Here is a 16,936-nt window from a genome sequence, read left to right on the forward strand (position 1 = left end):
AAAATGCCAGAATTAATGGGTTACTGTCAAAACTGTCTAAATATGAGAAAATTAAAGGTGACAGGTACATTTGTAGGTGAAACTTATTATATAAATAAATAAAGAGATAAATGAAAAACGAACAGATTGATGCCAGATTTGTATAATTCTTAGACCGTTATTCGGCACCAGAAGCGATGAAGCAGTGCATCTATTTTTGGTGGGCAAATATCCACTTTTTGATATGGGACAAGCTCTGACGTCCCACAGCCCGAGTCTGGCAATTCAGCTGTTGGACGTCAGAGTAATCTGGGTCTACATATGCAGTGTTTCATAATTCACAAATCTGTTTATTATACATTGTCATGATTGTAAAAGAGGATTTCCTATAAAAAAAATTATTAAGTATGATCAGAACTACGAACATGCACCAATAACCTTCCAAAGTTAAGCACTAACCTTTTTTTTATACATTTACTATTTTATATATTCAATATTCAAATGTTTAGAAACAAATTTACATACTATGTCCTTTTTCACAGGTAACATTTTCCTCATATTATGTTAAATAGCAAACAAGTTCAGTAACACAACTGTGAAAGTGTAAGTTTTTTTTCAAAATAAGGAAGTCATTAATGCTTAACTTGGAAATTTCCATCTTGAATTTAAAAATTGAGCAAAAATATAAACATATTTTCGGTTTTGTATCAAACTTCCAACATAGTTTATAAATAGAACGACCTTGACACTCCTTGGATCTATTAGCCGTGACGATAAAATGTTCCCGCTTCGTGATTTTAAACATTCAATGTGAAAAAAGTTGTTCGAAAATTTAATATCTGTTCAATGTACATGACCGTTGTTAATAGTTCTGGTTAAACTAACTCTATATTATGGCCGAATTCCCTGGGATATTAAACTATCGACCAAAAACACATTGTTTTCAAATCTAGGTCACTGCTAGTTGACGAGGATGTCAAAAATATCGAAATAAAAGCTTCTTTATGTTGATCTAGAAGGCGAAAATATATATAAATTTAGATTTACAGGAAGGAAAATACATCTATGTATTCGATACAATACTTAAAATAAACTTACTTTCAATAAAATTTATGAATCGATAGAAAAATTGAACGACACTTACCTTGAGCTCTCCAGCGTCCGCCATTTTGTTTAATTTAATGCGCAAGCGCTAAAAAATGTTGACCTCATTTCCGCTAAAAACACAGCAATGGCTGGGAAAAATTGTAGGTTATGAAACTTTAAAGGACAAATTCCTATAAACAGACAACCAGAATTGTTACAGCGTCGCCATTCGGTGCAGACAAAATATTCATTGTCATGCTTTAAGGGCACACATAGATCATCATCTCCCATGCATTAACTTTTATACAGTTGAACGTTTTAACGCGAATTAAAAAAAAAAGGGGGAGATATTTTTGTTTTTTGTTAAGTGTTATTTGCAACAAAAAAGACTTGATTTACTTTTAAGAAACATTTATACTGATTTTACCATGGGTTGGACCTTTATGCTTAATATTTTACCACAAGCTCAATAAATAAAAATATATGACATGGGAGTATAATACACCTTATCGCTATTTGTCCGCCATTGCTGGAAATCACACAAGTTCCCGTAAAATTTTGACGTCATAAAACAAAATATCTGACGCCACAATGGAAAAGTGATTGTTGTTGATGTAAAAAGTTCAAGCGGCCGGGTCAGCCGGGATTAGCGATAAGGTGTATTGACTATTGTAATGATTTTATAGGGTTGTGTATATGTGTTAAAATATCATGGGGACAAAGTCCCCAATTACGGTAGAAAAATCGACAAAAAAAAATAAAAAAAAAATCAGGAAAATTTCCAAAAATTTTCATATTTACTAATGAACTCAAAATCATTAACTTTTTTTTCAGACTTTTTTAAATCCCTGCATTTGCGCAGAAATCTACTTCCTTTTCCGGTCTTGTTGGCATGAGACTTTGAATAATACATATATTTATCAGTTTACTAAAATATAAGAAAGGAACTCAATACCAATTCATTTTTGATAATTGTTTGATATGAAAAAACCGTTACCTGATGACGGCATTTCTTTGTTTACATTAAATATGACGTCATTACTTAAAAAAGGTCACAACTAAAGCCCTAACAACAGAACCAACATCGGAAACGTTACAGTGTTTCCGTTTCTTTTATTAAGATGTTTGAATCAAAAAATATAATTCATACAGACTTCGTCCCTATTAACAGGTAATGCCTGCCTCATATTACCTGAATATAACAGTCTTAGGCTTTAGTCATTTGGTCATCAATCTGGTCGCTCATCCATGTGGGACGTCTGATCAGGATAACATCTAGGCTATTGACTCAAATATAGCATTGGAAATCCCGGAATTCCTTAATTGAAGTAGTTGTCTCGAATAGGGCTCTTCACGGTTAGTTTGGCCATATTGGATAGGGGGCAGATTTTCACAATGGAGGTAAAATTAGTGTGGGAACACATCATTTAAACAGAGCAGTTGCTTAGAAACATGCATAGGATTTCCCATACTTTCATACTATTTCCACCTCTTTCAAAAAAATCTGCCCCCTATCCAATATGGCCGAACTAACCGTGAAGAGCCCTATTGTACATTGGTAATAGTAAACCCAAGTATATGTAGTTCCAAATAAACTGATGTATACCATATTCATACCAGTATGATCAGAACAACCCAACAATATATTTACAAGGGATGTGTACTCAAAGCGTATGAAGAATGTGTACATGTACGTCATATTAGAATACACTTTAACAGTATTTGTCCCCCATGACTGGACATCACAAAAGTTCCTGTAAAATTTGACGTGAGTTTTGCTTAATGTCAGAAGGTTATTTGGAGCAGATATAAAGTCATTTGGAAACAAAAATCAACTAAATACATGTATTATGCTACACAAAGACAACAACATCATAGATTACTGAAAGGAAAATATAATTTTTTTATTATGATCTACATGTTTCGCCACTTAAGGTGGCGTCTTCAAGACAGTTTAAACATAGTAAACAAATACTGAGGTACATAAAATGTGGTGCATATGGCCTAAACATACTTTTATCCTGAATTTGCATTTAATTTGGTGCTGAACAGTAAACAACCATCCATCATCATCCACTCATTAACTTAAAAGAGGGACGAAAGATACCAGAGGGACAGTCAAACTCATCAAATTGAAAATAAACTGACAACGCCATGGCTAAAAATAAAAGGACAAACAGACAACCAATAGTACTAGTTATTAGTACACATTACACAACATAGAAAAACTAAAGAATAAACAACACAACCCCCACCAAAAACTAGGGGTGATCTCAGGTGCTCTGGAAGAGTAAGCAGATCCTGCTCCACATGTGGCACCAGTCGTGTTGCTTATGAGATAACAAATCCGGTAAATAGTCTAATTAGGTAGGTCACATTTATGTAAGGGAAGGGGATTGTAGTTATGACGTAAGGAACATACAAAATGTATCTGATATCATTTGTGAAACGGTTATTCCATAACAGTCTACCAACTGGTGATGGTGTCCATAAAATTTACAAAGAGATGATTTCAACTTCACCATTTGGAACTCTTGATTTAATAGCTTCCTTAACTATTTTCATATCTGTAGTGATGAACACAATCTATATTTACATGGAAAATCTTTGAAATAAGTCAGTTCCACAAATTACTTTAACCTTTTAAACCTAATTCTTTAATAGATCCATAATCCAATTTGCCAACCTCTATTCTTAAATATATATATTAAAAATTTCTATTTTCAGTGTTACTGTTGAAGAGCGGTTTCAATCCAGCACTAAGTCTGTTATTAAGAAGACCAACTCCATTAACAGCAGTATGTAGGTCAGCAGGCTCACAGAAACAGGCAGTTCAAGAAACAAACAGGTATACAAAAAGTTATACCAATAAATTACTGAAATGTTTAAGTGGTAAATTCATTAAAGTTACTCTGAGAGTATGGTACATGTACATTGTGTAGCTAAGATGTTTACAAAAAATGTAACTCTGATAAAGGTGAAAAAATGTATAATCTAAAATATAATATTAAAAATAACTTGGTCCAAAGCAAATAAATGTTATCAAAGGAAAATGGTTATATTCATTTCTGTAAACATGGTCTGGAGAAGAAGAAAGCTCTTAAATGAAAAAAAATGTAGTCCTTGAATGATGTGTAAATAGCTCGAAGGCTTTCTTGGGTATACAGTAATGAGACAGAAACTTATGGACAAAATATATTCTTATAATATTTTTTTTTCTTTCAAATTTGCAAGAAAAGCTTTTGTCTGACATGTGCAACGTGAAGTAATTCATTGCAATCCTGATATTTTTTCATATCTTAACCATATTGAATGCATATAACATGTACAAGTACTGTTAACTTAAAAGGACATATAATTAGGCCTAAATTAAAATATTGTTTGTTTGCCCTTTTCCGACCCTGCTCGGTATATTTTTTGTCATGAGTAGGCAGGTAGGTATAATATTTTATTTTATAGAATCAAAATCTGCATAATATCATTTTTGTTTGTATTGTATTTGTTTAAGTATGCTTTTGCTAATAAGTTTCTGGGACTTTAAGTATAATAGTCCCAGGAAGTTTTGAAAAAAAATTATCATGTAGAATGTGAATTGAATTCACATGCACTACCATGACTACCTAATTACTATTTTGTTTTCAAATGTCAAAATATAGGGCTGTGCGGCATATTTTCAATGTTTATATGCCTGAAATTTTTAAGAGTTTTAACTTACACTAATACTCTGTACTACGTACCGTGTACGCTTACCTCAACCTAAAGGTTTTCTGTAAGAGATAATTTTATCCTGGTAAAATATGTCCGGGCAGACAAACATTACCAGTAGAAAAAGTCCCTAGAGTGTTTAAATTTTCGTATGTGCCTGCTGCTGTGTTTCCAATAAAAATGCTACAAGACTTGAAACTCAATTACATCGCATTTGAAATGATCTGTACGGAAAACCTTGGCGATTTTACTGCCAAATATTGTCCACTTTACAGACCTTTGGTTCATGTCAGACATAAATAATATATAAATCCTGGTCAAACCGGTCATCGTTAACATAATCATCCTGATCTACGGATCACCGAAGGCCATCCCTACATAGGATACAACATCCGTTTACAAAATATTTTATACACACTTTGATAACTTTGTATTGGACGAACTTTTTTTGCCTGCTCTTCAAGCAAAAAGACACAGAGTAACGTTCGTTATATCATGCTTTCAACACCGATTTCAAACAAATGCTTTGAACCTCTAAATGCAAGTGTTCATGTCAAACGCGCAAGTGATACTAAACTGACTAGACCTTATACAGGAAAGATAAAACCCGAGGATTCCGGTAAAAAAGTTTTGAGCGGGAAATACAAATATAAGATTTTTAATAGGAACGAAAAAATAAAATAAAATAAAATCTTGCTGGTAAATACAAATAAAAGATTTTCAGGCGGAACGAATTTATAGGGTCAGTCGGTAAAGGGCAAACAAACAATATTTTAATTTAAGCCTTAGCTTCAAAAATGTATTATGATTTTACAGTTGAATTTCATACATGTATTGTATATAGCATTGCTCAGGACTCTCTAATTTCATCTGGTCCTATTTCTACTTATCGTTTCATATTATTTATAGATAAGCACAACCTTTAACAGGGCCAGGGATAACCAATCCCATTCTTTACTCACCATTTACTGTTATTTATTTGTAGTCCAGAACAACCTTTAACAGGGCCAGGGATCACAGAGCCTATTCCTTACTCACCATTTACTGTTATTTATTTGTAGTCCAGAACAACCTTTAACAGGGCCAGGGATCACAGAGCCTATTCCTTACTCACCATTTACTGTTATTTATTTGTAGTTCAGAACAACCTTTAACAGGGCCAGGGATAACAGAGCCTATAGTATTCCTTACTCACCATTAACTGTTATTTATTTGTAGTTCAGAACAACCTTTAACAGGGCCAGGGATAACAGAGCCTATAGTATTCCTTACTCACCATTTACTGTTATTTATTTGTAGTTCAGAACAACCTTTAACAGGGCCAGGGATAACAGAGCCTATAGTATTCTTTACTCACCATTTACTGTTATTTATTTGTAGTTCAGAACAACCTTTAACAGGGCCAGGGATAACAGAGCCAATAGTCTTTTTTACTCACCATTTACTGTTATTTATTTGTAGTTCAGAACAACCTTTAACAGGGCCAGGGATAACAGAGCCTATAGTCTTCTTTACTCACCATTTACTGTTATTTATTTGTATTTCAGAACAACCTTTAACAGGGCCGGGGATAACAGAGCCTATAGTATTCCTTACACACCATTTACTGTTATTTATTTGTAGTTCAGAACAACCTTTAACAGGGCCAGGGATAACAGAGCCTATAGTATTCCTTACACACCATTTACTGTTATTTATTTGTAGTTCAGAACAACCTTTAACAGGGCCAGGGATAACAGAGCCTATTCCTTACTCACCATTTACACCTGCTTTACAAGATGCTTCTAAAGCACAATGGGTAACAGCGAGAATTGATGATGCAGTTGCATGGTGCAGGAAGGTATTTATGAAATAATTCAACTTTCGACTAGAAATATTTGCAAAAGGTCTCTTTATTAAACTATCTGTATTGTTTCATCAGCCAAAATATTTGCCACATTGTGTTGTTTCAAAAGTTTTTGATTTTATGAATAAAGGCAACAATTTTGAATCAAATGATCATGCTGTTATTGATACACTGTTAACATCAGATATATCTGTTCTAGTTAAATCATTACTTATGATCATGATTACCTTATTTTATATCTATCATATCTACTAAATGCTATATATTTTAATTATATAAAAGGGAAAGAAGTATACAAAGTTCTGTTTTATAGGTTTCTATTCATCCAAATCATAATATTTTTTTCATAATTTTCTATGGAAAACAAATCAGAGCTTTCGGAAGCTTGATATCAAACTTGCTGTGAGCATGCTATATGGTGTGATGCAATGTTACATCCATCACTCATCAACTTTCTGTAATCTGATTAATTATATCATTATATTAGTGAGCAATCACTCACAGTTTTATTTTTTTCCCCTGTAAAACTTGATTAAATGTATATATAGTTTCTAAATTTTAAGGCACAAGAAATTTTTATTATCTACATTGCTTAGCATTTACAAAGCTTGTCTTCATTTCATATTGCAATTTACATATTGGCACTTCTTTGAAGAAAATGTTCAAATATTATTTATTATTATATAGTCATAACAAGCAGTAAAAAAAGATGTTGGAAAAATTTACTGTATGTAAAAAAGTTCATAATTATCTCCCTTACACAAATTTTAAAATATTAAACAAAAAAATCAATACACAGCTAATTTTCTATATAATTACACCTTATGTAAGAATCCTGGATTTTGATTGGTTGATAGCTAGTGTATTTTTCACCAATTTACTGTTTTCAAATGAATAGCAGTCATTTTTAACGCCACCGGGGTATTTGCCAAAAGGATTTGCCTTTTTTACCCTCTCTGCCGTGGTATTTGCCAAAAAATACTCTATCCGACTGGACGCTTGTAACGTCACGATCATCAATGCGTTTTTGAACATTAACATTCGGTGTAATTAAACAGATATATCATGTTAAGGAGGGGTATTTGGGAAAAATGCCAGTCTTGAGAATGAATTTCCCTCGCCTTACGGCTGGTGAAATTTAACATTCTCTCGACTGGTATTTTTCGCAAATACCCCTCTTTAACATGATATATCTGTTTATAATCAATTTAATTAAAATATTATTTGAAAACTTTTGATATTTATGTCAGCTCCTAGCAGTATTTCCAAAATAAAATGGTCTTTTGACATGTTTTGTTTGATGTACACTCTTAAAACAAATATGTGTTGTCTTCAAATTTATTTTATTTTGGGTTATTAGGTTTATGCGGAATTACATCTATGTGTCTGTTTATTAAAAGTCAGTTTGTATTATAAAAATAAGTAAACTGAAGGGGCTAATAGTGTATATACCCAAGGAGGTGACTGCTTGTAAAGCTTTTACTTATACATTTGTACTGGTGTAAAGCATGACATGCCTAGACTATACTGTTTTACTTTTTTATACTTTATTTGACTTAATTGTAAATTTGTCTTGATGATGCATAGTTCTTCCTACCTCTATAACTGTCGTACATTTTTATTTTTTTTTCAAATTGTAAAATGTAAATGCTTTCTAAAGAATTTTATACCCAAGAGTCCTACCAGTCATAAATAATAGTTGATAAATAATTTGTGATTTGAGGATTAAATCTGGTATATTAGTTAATAATTTTGTATTTTTTTGTAGTCATAAAAAAATAGTTAAGAATAGAAGATTAGGCACAGATCCAGCTATTTTGGAAAGGAGGGTTAACCTCATGAACACCATAAAATGTTGAAAAACACAGATATGTCAACAGAACAGACAATTAATGTAAATTCTAACATGACGTCCTTCAAACGCTTCAATCGTACTCCCATGTCATATGCTTTTTTATGAATGGAATACCCGACGTCATAGAATGATGACGTAATGATATAAACATTTTACGGGGGAAAACACGCTTGCCAAACCAAAAATCATCACAACTAGGAAACGTATACAAACGATGCTAACATGTGGGATAAGCCATTTTTTTTTAAACATATAAGACATTATAAGTAAATTATCATTTAAATTCATCCAAAACTATCTTAATACCTTACTGTGAAACTTTAAGCATGTCACTTATTCAGTTTGCTCCATTCTTTTAGACTTCTACGCCAATTTAATGTTGCGTTTATTTTTGGGAATGGCAAATATTTGCCTCCACCTTGAGCGCTTTGATGCAAAACAATTGCAGTATTTGTCCTATTAGAATCGAAATAATTCATGGGGGCTTGAATATATTGTGATTTTACCATGGATTGTCCCTTTTAAATGCCAATATTTTTTTTCCCTCGCTATTGCTCAGGGTAAAAAATTTGTCATTATGGGCCAACCCATTGTAAAATCATGATATATTTAAGCCCCCATGAATTATTTCTTAATTAACCATATCTGCAAGTGATAAATATTTTTAATTTCATATTAATATAAAGATTAGCACAACTAAACTGGTTAGCATTTATCATTATCCTTTCTGAGATTTCATGGAGAAAGTCATGGATCTAAATAAAATTATTGCCAACAATAACTTCTGATGATTATGACTCATCTATCTGCATTTGCGCATGATAACTATAACTATTGTATTGCTTTCATTATGCTTACTATTGCCTCTCTGTATTAAATTCCTTTCAGAACTCTTTATGGCCTATGACCTTTGGTTTAGCCTGCTGTGCTGTAGAAATGATGCATTTTGCTGCCCCTCGATATGATATGGACAGATTTGGTATTGTCTTTCGTGCTAGTCCTCGACAGTCGGATGTTATGATTGTAGCCGGAACACTGACAAATAAAATGGCTCCAGCTTTACGAAAAGTAAGATACATCATTAGTAGGAAGAAATGGTGAGATCAGAATCATTAATGATATTCTCTTTCAGAGTTCAATTTGGCCAATGACTTTTGGTCTGGCCTGTTGTGCTATAGAGATGATGCATTTTGCTGCACCAAGATATGATATGGACAGGTTTGGTATAGTTTTTCGTGCTAGTCCACGACAGTCTGATGTTATGATTGTAGCAGGGACTCTCACAAACAAAATGGCACCTGCTTTTAGAAGAGTAAGGTTTATTTATCAGTTTGATTTACTTTTTTAAAACTTGACAAATTTTAAGCTGCAATCAGTGTTTGAAATAAGGTTAAAAATAACTATTTCAAAACTAAACTGTATGATAGTTTGAATATATCATGCAGAAAAACTTATTCTTTATGTGTGTTGTATATTAATACAACCTCTAACTTTTTGGGGTTTTGTACAATGGCCATGCTATGATGTTGTCGTCTTTCGGAGACACATTTAGTTAAAGTGAATGGATCTCTATGAAATTTTACCAGAAGGTCCATTACCACAAAAGGAAGGTTGGGATTGATTTTATTGTACCCAACAGTTTAGGAATTAGGGGTCAAAAACAAGCATGTTTTTGGTTTCAAAACAATAACTTGTGTGTAAGTGTATGGATCTCTCTGACATTGTACCACAAGGTTCCATATCTTAAAGGGATAGCTGGGATTGAGTATGGTGGTAATTCCCGAAACATGCAGGAATTAGGGGCAAAAAAATTGCCAAAAACAAGCATTTTTCTAGTTTCCAGACAATAACTTGTGGTTTGGTGTATGGATTTCTCTAAAATTGTATTACAAGTTTCCATACTACAAAGAGAAGGCTGGGATTAGGTTAAGGGGTAATTGCTCCCAAAGGGGGGGGGGGGTTTCCCCAATTTTTATGCCCCACCTACGATAGTAGAGGGGCATTATGTTTTCTGGTCTGTGCGTCCGTTCGTTCGTTCGTCCGTCTGTCCCGCTTCAGGTTTAAGTTTTTGGTCGAGGTAGTTTTTGATGAAGTTGAAGTCCAATCGACTTCAAACTTGGTACACATGTTCCCTATGATATGATCTTTCTAATTTTAATGCCAAATTAGAGATTTTACCCCAATTTCACGGTCCACTGAACATAGAAAATGATAGTGCGAGTGGGGCATTCGTGTACTGAGGACACATTCTTGTTTTTTAAGGGTTTCATATTTTTTTCTTCAAATTTTTGAAAAGATTCAAGAAGAAATTTTCAATTGCACAATAGATTTTTAAGTACATTCATACTGTGTCAGAAACCTATATTATGTCAAAAATTTGATCATAATCTAAATTCAGACAGCATCAAGCTGAAATTTTGTTGTCCTAATTTGCCATAACTGTTCAGGATTCTATCTCTGTATTCGTATCAGGCTGCTCTCAGCAAAACATTTTATTAGAAAATTGCATATACTAAATAGAATAGCTACATCCATAACAAGTTTTAAAATTGAAAACATTTTACCTACGATTCATTATACCCCTGCTTTAATAAAAGTGGGGGTATACTGTTTTACCTCTGTCACATCGTTTGATTTCTAAAATTTGGTTTTGTAGTTTATATAAGTCAGCTTTACCGTGTGATGCATTTTCAGAATCTTAACTCAACAACTTCCTGTTTACTGAACACTTGTATTATTTTACACATGATAGCCAAGTTGAAAGTAACATCTTATTTTTCTCAGGTCTCAGGAACTACAATACAAGGATTTCTGAAATTTGCAGGGTTTATATAGGCCACATATACCATGACGTGATGTGTTTTCAGATTTATCATTCAGTAACTTCCTGTTTACTGAACACTTGTATCACTTTATGCATCATAGCTACATTGAAATTTGTCACAATTTTCTAAGGAACTGCAATATAAGGATTTCTGAAATTTGGTTTCAGGGTTTATATAAGTCACATATACCGTGTGATGCATTTTCAAATTCATCACTCAACAACTTCCTGTTACTGTTATATTTTGGTAGAGGTATCATCAGTGAGCAGTAGCTCACGGTTTCACTTATTGTCAATGCTTGCTTAACAACCAGTGTCATATATGAGTGCAGAGTATATATTACAATATATTTGACACAAAGTTTGCAACTCAGTGTCTGATCTGCATTATTAGGGCCCTGCCGACGGCGGGTCGCCCTATAGTGATCAGTCTGTCCGTCCGTCCGTCTGTCCGTTCGTCCGTCCGTCTGTCCGTCCGTAACACTTTCGTGTCCGCTCCATATCTAGAGAACCGTTATGATTTCATACTTAATACTTAACATGATTATTAACCAACACCAGAGGGTGTGTCATGTTGTATGTACAACTTCCTAGGTCAAAGGTCAAGGTCAAAAACTTTGGTTTCAGTTGACAACCCCGTGTCCTGTGGTGAAGATCGTGTCCGCTCCATATCTAGATAACCATTATGATTTCAAAGTTTATACTTGACATCCATTTTAACAACCACCAGAGGGTGTGTCATGATGTATGTACAACTTCCTAGGTCAAAGGTCAAGGTCAAAAACTTTGGTTTCGAGTTGACAATCCTGTGTCCTGTGGTGAAGATCGTGTCCGCTCCATATCTAGATAATCGTTATGATTTCAAAGTATATACATTTTTTTTTTGTACTTGTCATACATTTTAACCACCACCAGAGGGCGTGTCATGATGTATGTACAACTTCCTAGGTCAAAGGTCAACGTCAAAAAAACTTTGGTTTCAGTTGACAACCCTGTGTCCTGTGGTGAAGATTGTGTCCGCTCTATATCTTGAGAACCGTTATGATTTCAAATATTATACTTGACATCCATTTTAACCAACACCAGAGGGTGTGTCATGATGTATGTACCACTTCCTAGGTCAAAGGTCTGTCTGTCTGTTGGTCTGTCCATCGCTAACAAATTTGATCCACATTATATTTTGAGAGGACAGCTGTTATTATTTCATACTTTATACCTGACAAACATTTTCAACTTAACATATATATTAACCAACACAAGAGAATGTGTCATAATGTATGCATCCTAGGTCTAAGATCAGTCTGTCGGTCTGTCCATCCGTTCGTTGTTCTTAACAAACTGTGTCCGCTCTACCTCTCGAGAACCATTAATATTTCATACTTTATACTTGGTGGGTCATAATATATTGAAGGCATAATTCTAAAAATATGTGACAAATATCAATTGGGCAGCACCTTTAAACATATTGTTCAAACATCAATCCATATATCCAGAAGTCACCTTAGAGTAGTAAACAATGAGTTCACATCATGCAGTCATATCACTATTATACTATGAAAGTAAGATGAGAATATTTATCAGTTTTAACTTAAAATCTTAGATCAAAATCACACATGAGACTATGTAATAACTTCAAATAATGCTTCATATCAGATTATCCATACAACTTATTTACCCCACGTTATTGACAGCGGGGCCCACAGAGATGGCTCCCATCTCAATGATATCTAGTTGATTAAGGGTTAAACACACTTAATCACTGAATGAAAGAAAAAAAAGAGTACATATAAGCTATGAACAGTGCCTTTGTTTATTGTGGATATCAGTTCCATGACAATGTTATTTTGTTGGTATCTTAGTAACTGCTAAATCCAGTTGGGGAAAACATTTGAGTAAAGTTTTGCAATAATGTTTTATTTTCTTTATAGGTTTATGATCAGATGCCTAATCCTCGTTGGGTGATTTCAATGGGAAGTTGTGCCAATGGGGGAGGTTATTACCATTACTCTTATGCTGTTGTCCGAGGCTGTGATAGAATTGTACCTGTTGATATATATGTTCCAGGTTTGTATCGGAAGATATATAATTGTACTGGTTTCAAAAATCAGCACATTTCTAGCAGTTATCTTTCTTAATTACTATGAGATTTCCTTAAAAAAAGAGTTTTCACAAGGGGAAACTGATACTTTTAAATTAATGTCACCTGATCAAGCAGTTTTTCTTCAAACCTTTTGAATTCACTCAAAGGGTTTTCGAAAAACTTCTTAAAAAATTGTCAAATATAAGTGAACACTTGCATGCAACTTAACCAATGTATTTTTCATGCCTTCAATTCAATTCAATTCAAAGCTTTATTTATAGTCAGCATGTTATATAACAAATAAACATAAGCTCTCTGAGCTTTTATAATCGACAAATACATACATTTACATAATCATACACAATACTAATATTAAAACATAAAAGACACAGAACATACATTTGACCTTACTGTAACTTCTCTGGATTCATTATTATTCATTGGATACCAATTTTTGTTCATTTCATGGGTACAAGTTATCTACGAAATTTAATGTTCAACTAATGACAAATTGACTATAGGCTTATATGCAGACTTCAGCTAACAGCAAATTTAGATATCCATGAAATTAAATGAATCCACAGTAGTTAATTTGGCGTTTTCATTATCATCTGTTAACTCTTGTACTTTACTGTATAAAATTTCATAGCTTCTCAGAACTTTTTTGGTCCATTCTACTTGAAATTCTTGAAGCATTATTAATCTATCAAATACAAGCTATATGATGTTCAAATGTCTTTACAAATGTTAATATCAGATTTGAATTTTGTTTTAAATATTTCCATTCTATGTACCAGTACTTAAAAGTTGGTCAGAACTTACAGGACAAAAAAGCCATATGCAAAAATTGATCCAAAGTGGGATCAGTGTGGCTGTGCCCAATGTACAAATAGAAGGCTACATCCATATAGAATGGGCATTGTAACATACAGGTCCTTATATAGGGCAAATGCAGAGAATTAAAGATGACTTTTAAAAACTTAGCAAGGCAAAATTTCTTACTCTTTCTCAAATATATCACTGGATGTTAAGTGATCTACAATCAATCAATTGATCTTTGTTTTTCAGGGTGTCCACCAACAGCTGAAGCATTACTGTATGGATTTTTACAATTACAAAAGAAAATCAAGAGAATGTCACGAGTTCAGAGTTATTTTTACAGACAGTAGAGCAGGAATCTCGTGTACAAAAACTTTCGAACTGTTTATATACGTATAAACTTGTGCTTTGATATATTTGAAGTTGATTAAATTATTCTGTTTTAAGGATTTATGGCTTTTGATGTTACATATATATATATATACAACTCGTCTAAACATCAACCCAACAATGTTAGATCTGTAAATTTTGCTTTCGCAAATTTTTTGTTCTTCCCTCGCCGGGATTCAAACCCATGCTACTGAGATATCGTGACACCAAATCGCCTGCACTGTAGCCGTCCCGCTAGACCACACGACCACCTGGGCTTCACAATAATAAAGCTTTCGGTGGTCGAGTGTTACCTTTCCTCGTCAGTTTTAATCTAGCGTCGTACTACAGTACATGATATATAAGGCATGGAGATGTTATTGTTACAGATCAGCTCAATTATCTATAGTAAAGGATCCTACAAATTAACGCAAGATACAGTCACAGAAAATAATTATATTTATAAGTACATCTGAGTTTTTGTTCTTCCCTTGCCGGGATTCGAACCCATGCTTCTGAGATATCGTGACACCAAATCTAGCTGTGAACGTAAATTCTGTAGGCAATTGCATGTAAGAAATATATATTGTTGTTAGCACCCTTTTAACCACCTGTCTTGATGGATTTGATAAAATTTATATCAAAGATATATATCTACATGGTATTTGAAAAGAAGGATAATGGACTCCACAATCAACTATTTTTCTATGGTTCTCTATGAAATTTTGCTAGAAGGTTCAATACCACAAAAAGAAGTTGGGTTATCGCTCCAACAGTTTAGAAATAAGGGGCCAAAAAAAAGCATTTTTCTAGTAAAAAGATGGGCACTGGGGTAAATGTGATCTCCGTAACTGTAGTTACGTATATCCAAAGATGGTGGAGGATGTTTCTTTTGTCAATTTTGTAATAGTAATGTATTGTTCTTTGGTATTTCGTGTCTTTTGTAACGTATAACTAAATTTGAAACTGAAGTACTAAGTGTTTTATTCATAATTCGACCGCTAAATGGAGAAAACAGCCATCTAAAATATCGTGTCGATATGGGTAACTGAAGTAAATAAATTTTTAATGATATCCGCAACAGGAAATTTTGATATCCGTAACTGATTTTATTTCTAAACAATTCAATCATGTTTGGTATGAAATAAATGTCTCTGGTTATTAAAAGTGTAATATATTTTAATCAGAAATGTTCTTCGAAGACTTAAAATTATATATGTGAAAATATTGATCAGGCTTCCAATTCTGTATTTCTATATAGATATAGGAAGATGTCGTGTGAGCGCCAATGAGTGCCTTTCCATCCAAATAACAATTTAAAAAAGTAAACCATTAGTAGGTCAATGTGCGGCCTTCAACACGGAGCCTTTGTTCTCACCGAACAACAAGCTGTAAAGAGCCCCAAAAATACTAGTGTAAAACTATTCAAACTGGAAAACCAACGGTCGAATCTATATAAAAAAAACGAGAAACGAGAAACACGTATAAATTACATAAACAAACGACAACTACTGTACATCAGATTCCTGACTTAGGACAGGCCCTTCTGTAGCCATTTTTGTACGAATTTTTCAAACCTCAATTGTATCAAAACTATAGATATAATAAATAATAGAGATAGGCCATTTAGTACATGTTCCAAGGGGAAACTTGATGTAAAGCATTATTTTTTACTGTTTCATTGCATTTGATAGAAAAAGAGGACTTTGTGGCAAATAAATCAACATTTTTATAGAAAATCCACAGCCTTTAATAAAGAGATTTTTGTTATAAAATTTGAAACATAAATTACTCACTTGATTTTCTATGATGTGCTAGTGTTTATTTTTTACAAAAAGTTCTAAGTAACCTGTAAATTCCAAAACACCTCGTGCTGAGTCACTAAAGTCGAGCGCACCCTAAAAGGTGTACTTGATTTTGGCCATATTTATACTTGTCTTAACCAATAACTACATTTATAAACTTGTTTTAAGGAAATCAATGCTAGCACTGCATGCAATAATCCTATATCTATCAGTCATCAAATTGCCAAATATGAGAGTACAAGGATAAAGGCTGTGGATTTTCTATAAAAATCTTGATTTATTTGCCACAAAGTCCTCTTTTTCTATTAAATGCAATGGAACAGTAAAAAATAATGCTTTGCATCAAGTTTCCCCTTGGAATATGTACAAAATGGCCTATCTCTATTATTCATTATATCTGCAGTTTTGATACAATTGAAGTTTGAAAAGTTCGTACAAAAATGGCTACAGAAGGGTACATAAACCTTAAACGTTTTAATGGTAACTATATAGTCAGTAGCATGAATTGTGAGATAGAGGGCGGAAATTTGGTAGCTTTAAGTAGATGAAATATAAGTAAAATTGAGAA

General features: G+C 33.3%; 2 protein-coding genes across 10 annotated transcripts in view; one reads left to right on the plus strand and one right to left on the minus strand.

Moving 5' to 3' along the window:
• The window catches only part of LOC139519385 (E3 SUMO-protein ligase PIAS2-like), a 34,226-nt gene extending 33,020 nt beyond the window's left edge, over window positions 1-1,206 (minus strand). For all 8 annotated transcript variants that reach the window (XM_071311411.1, XM_071311408.1, XM_071311409.1 and 5 more), the window contains exon 1: window positions 1,124-1,206. In XM_071311411.1, coding sequence (XP_071167512.1) covers window positions 1,124-1,147 — 24 coding nt within the window. In that variant the 5' untranslated portion in view covers window positions 1,148-1,206. The remainder of the gene's footprint in view (window positions 1-1,123) is intronic.
• LOC139519388 (NADH-quinone oxidoreductase subunit B 2-like) lies at window positions 1,157-14,640 on the plus strand. 2 transcript variants are annotated; one of them, XM_071311421.1, is made up of 6 exons: window positions 1,157-1,226; window positions 3,793-3,913; window positions 6,475-6,610; window positions 9,360-9,539; window positions 13,224-13,359; window positions 14,444-14,640. In XM_071311421.1, exons 1-6 carry the CDS (start codon window positions 1,211-1,213, stop codon window positions 14,542-14,544), a joined length of 690 nt encoding a protein of 229 aa, XP_071167522.1. In that variant the 5' UTR covers window positions 1,157-1,210; the 3' UTR covers window positions 14,545-14,640. The 2 variants fall into 2 exon arrangements, with proteins under 2 accessions (XP_071167522.1, XP_071167523.1); XM_071311422.1 differs by lacking the exon at window positions 9,360-9,539 and adding an exon at window positions 9,604-9,783.
• The last annotated feature ends 2,296 nt before the right edge of the window (window positions 14,641-16,936 follow it).

This window comes from Mytilus edulis, chromosome 4 (assembly GCF_963676685.1).
Source record: "Mytilus edulis chromosome 4, xbMytEdul2.2, whole genome shotgun sequence".
In the NCBI taxonomy this organism is placed as follows: Eukaryota; Metazoa; Mollusca; class Bivalvia; order Mytilida; family Mytilidae; genus Mytilus; species Mytilus edulis.

Coding starts and splice junctions, on each gene's coding strand:
- LOC139519388 (XM_071311421.1), top strand. Junction 3,914..6,474: donor GCAGTTCAAGAAACAAACAG/GTATACAAAAAG, acceptor ATTTATTTGTAG/TTCAGAACAACCTTTAACAG. Junction 13,360..14,443: donor TGTTGATATATATGTTCCAG/GTTTGTATCGGA, acceptor TTTGTTTTTCAG/GGTGTCCACCAACAGCTGAA.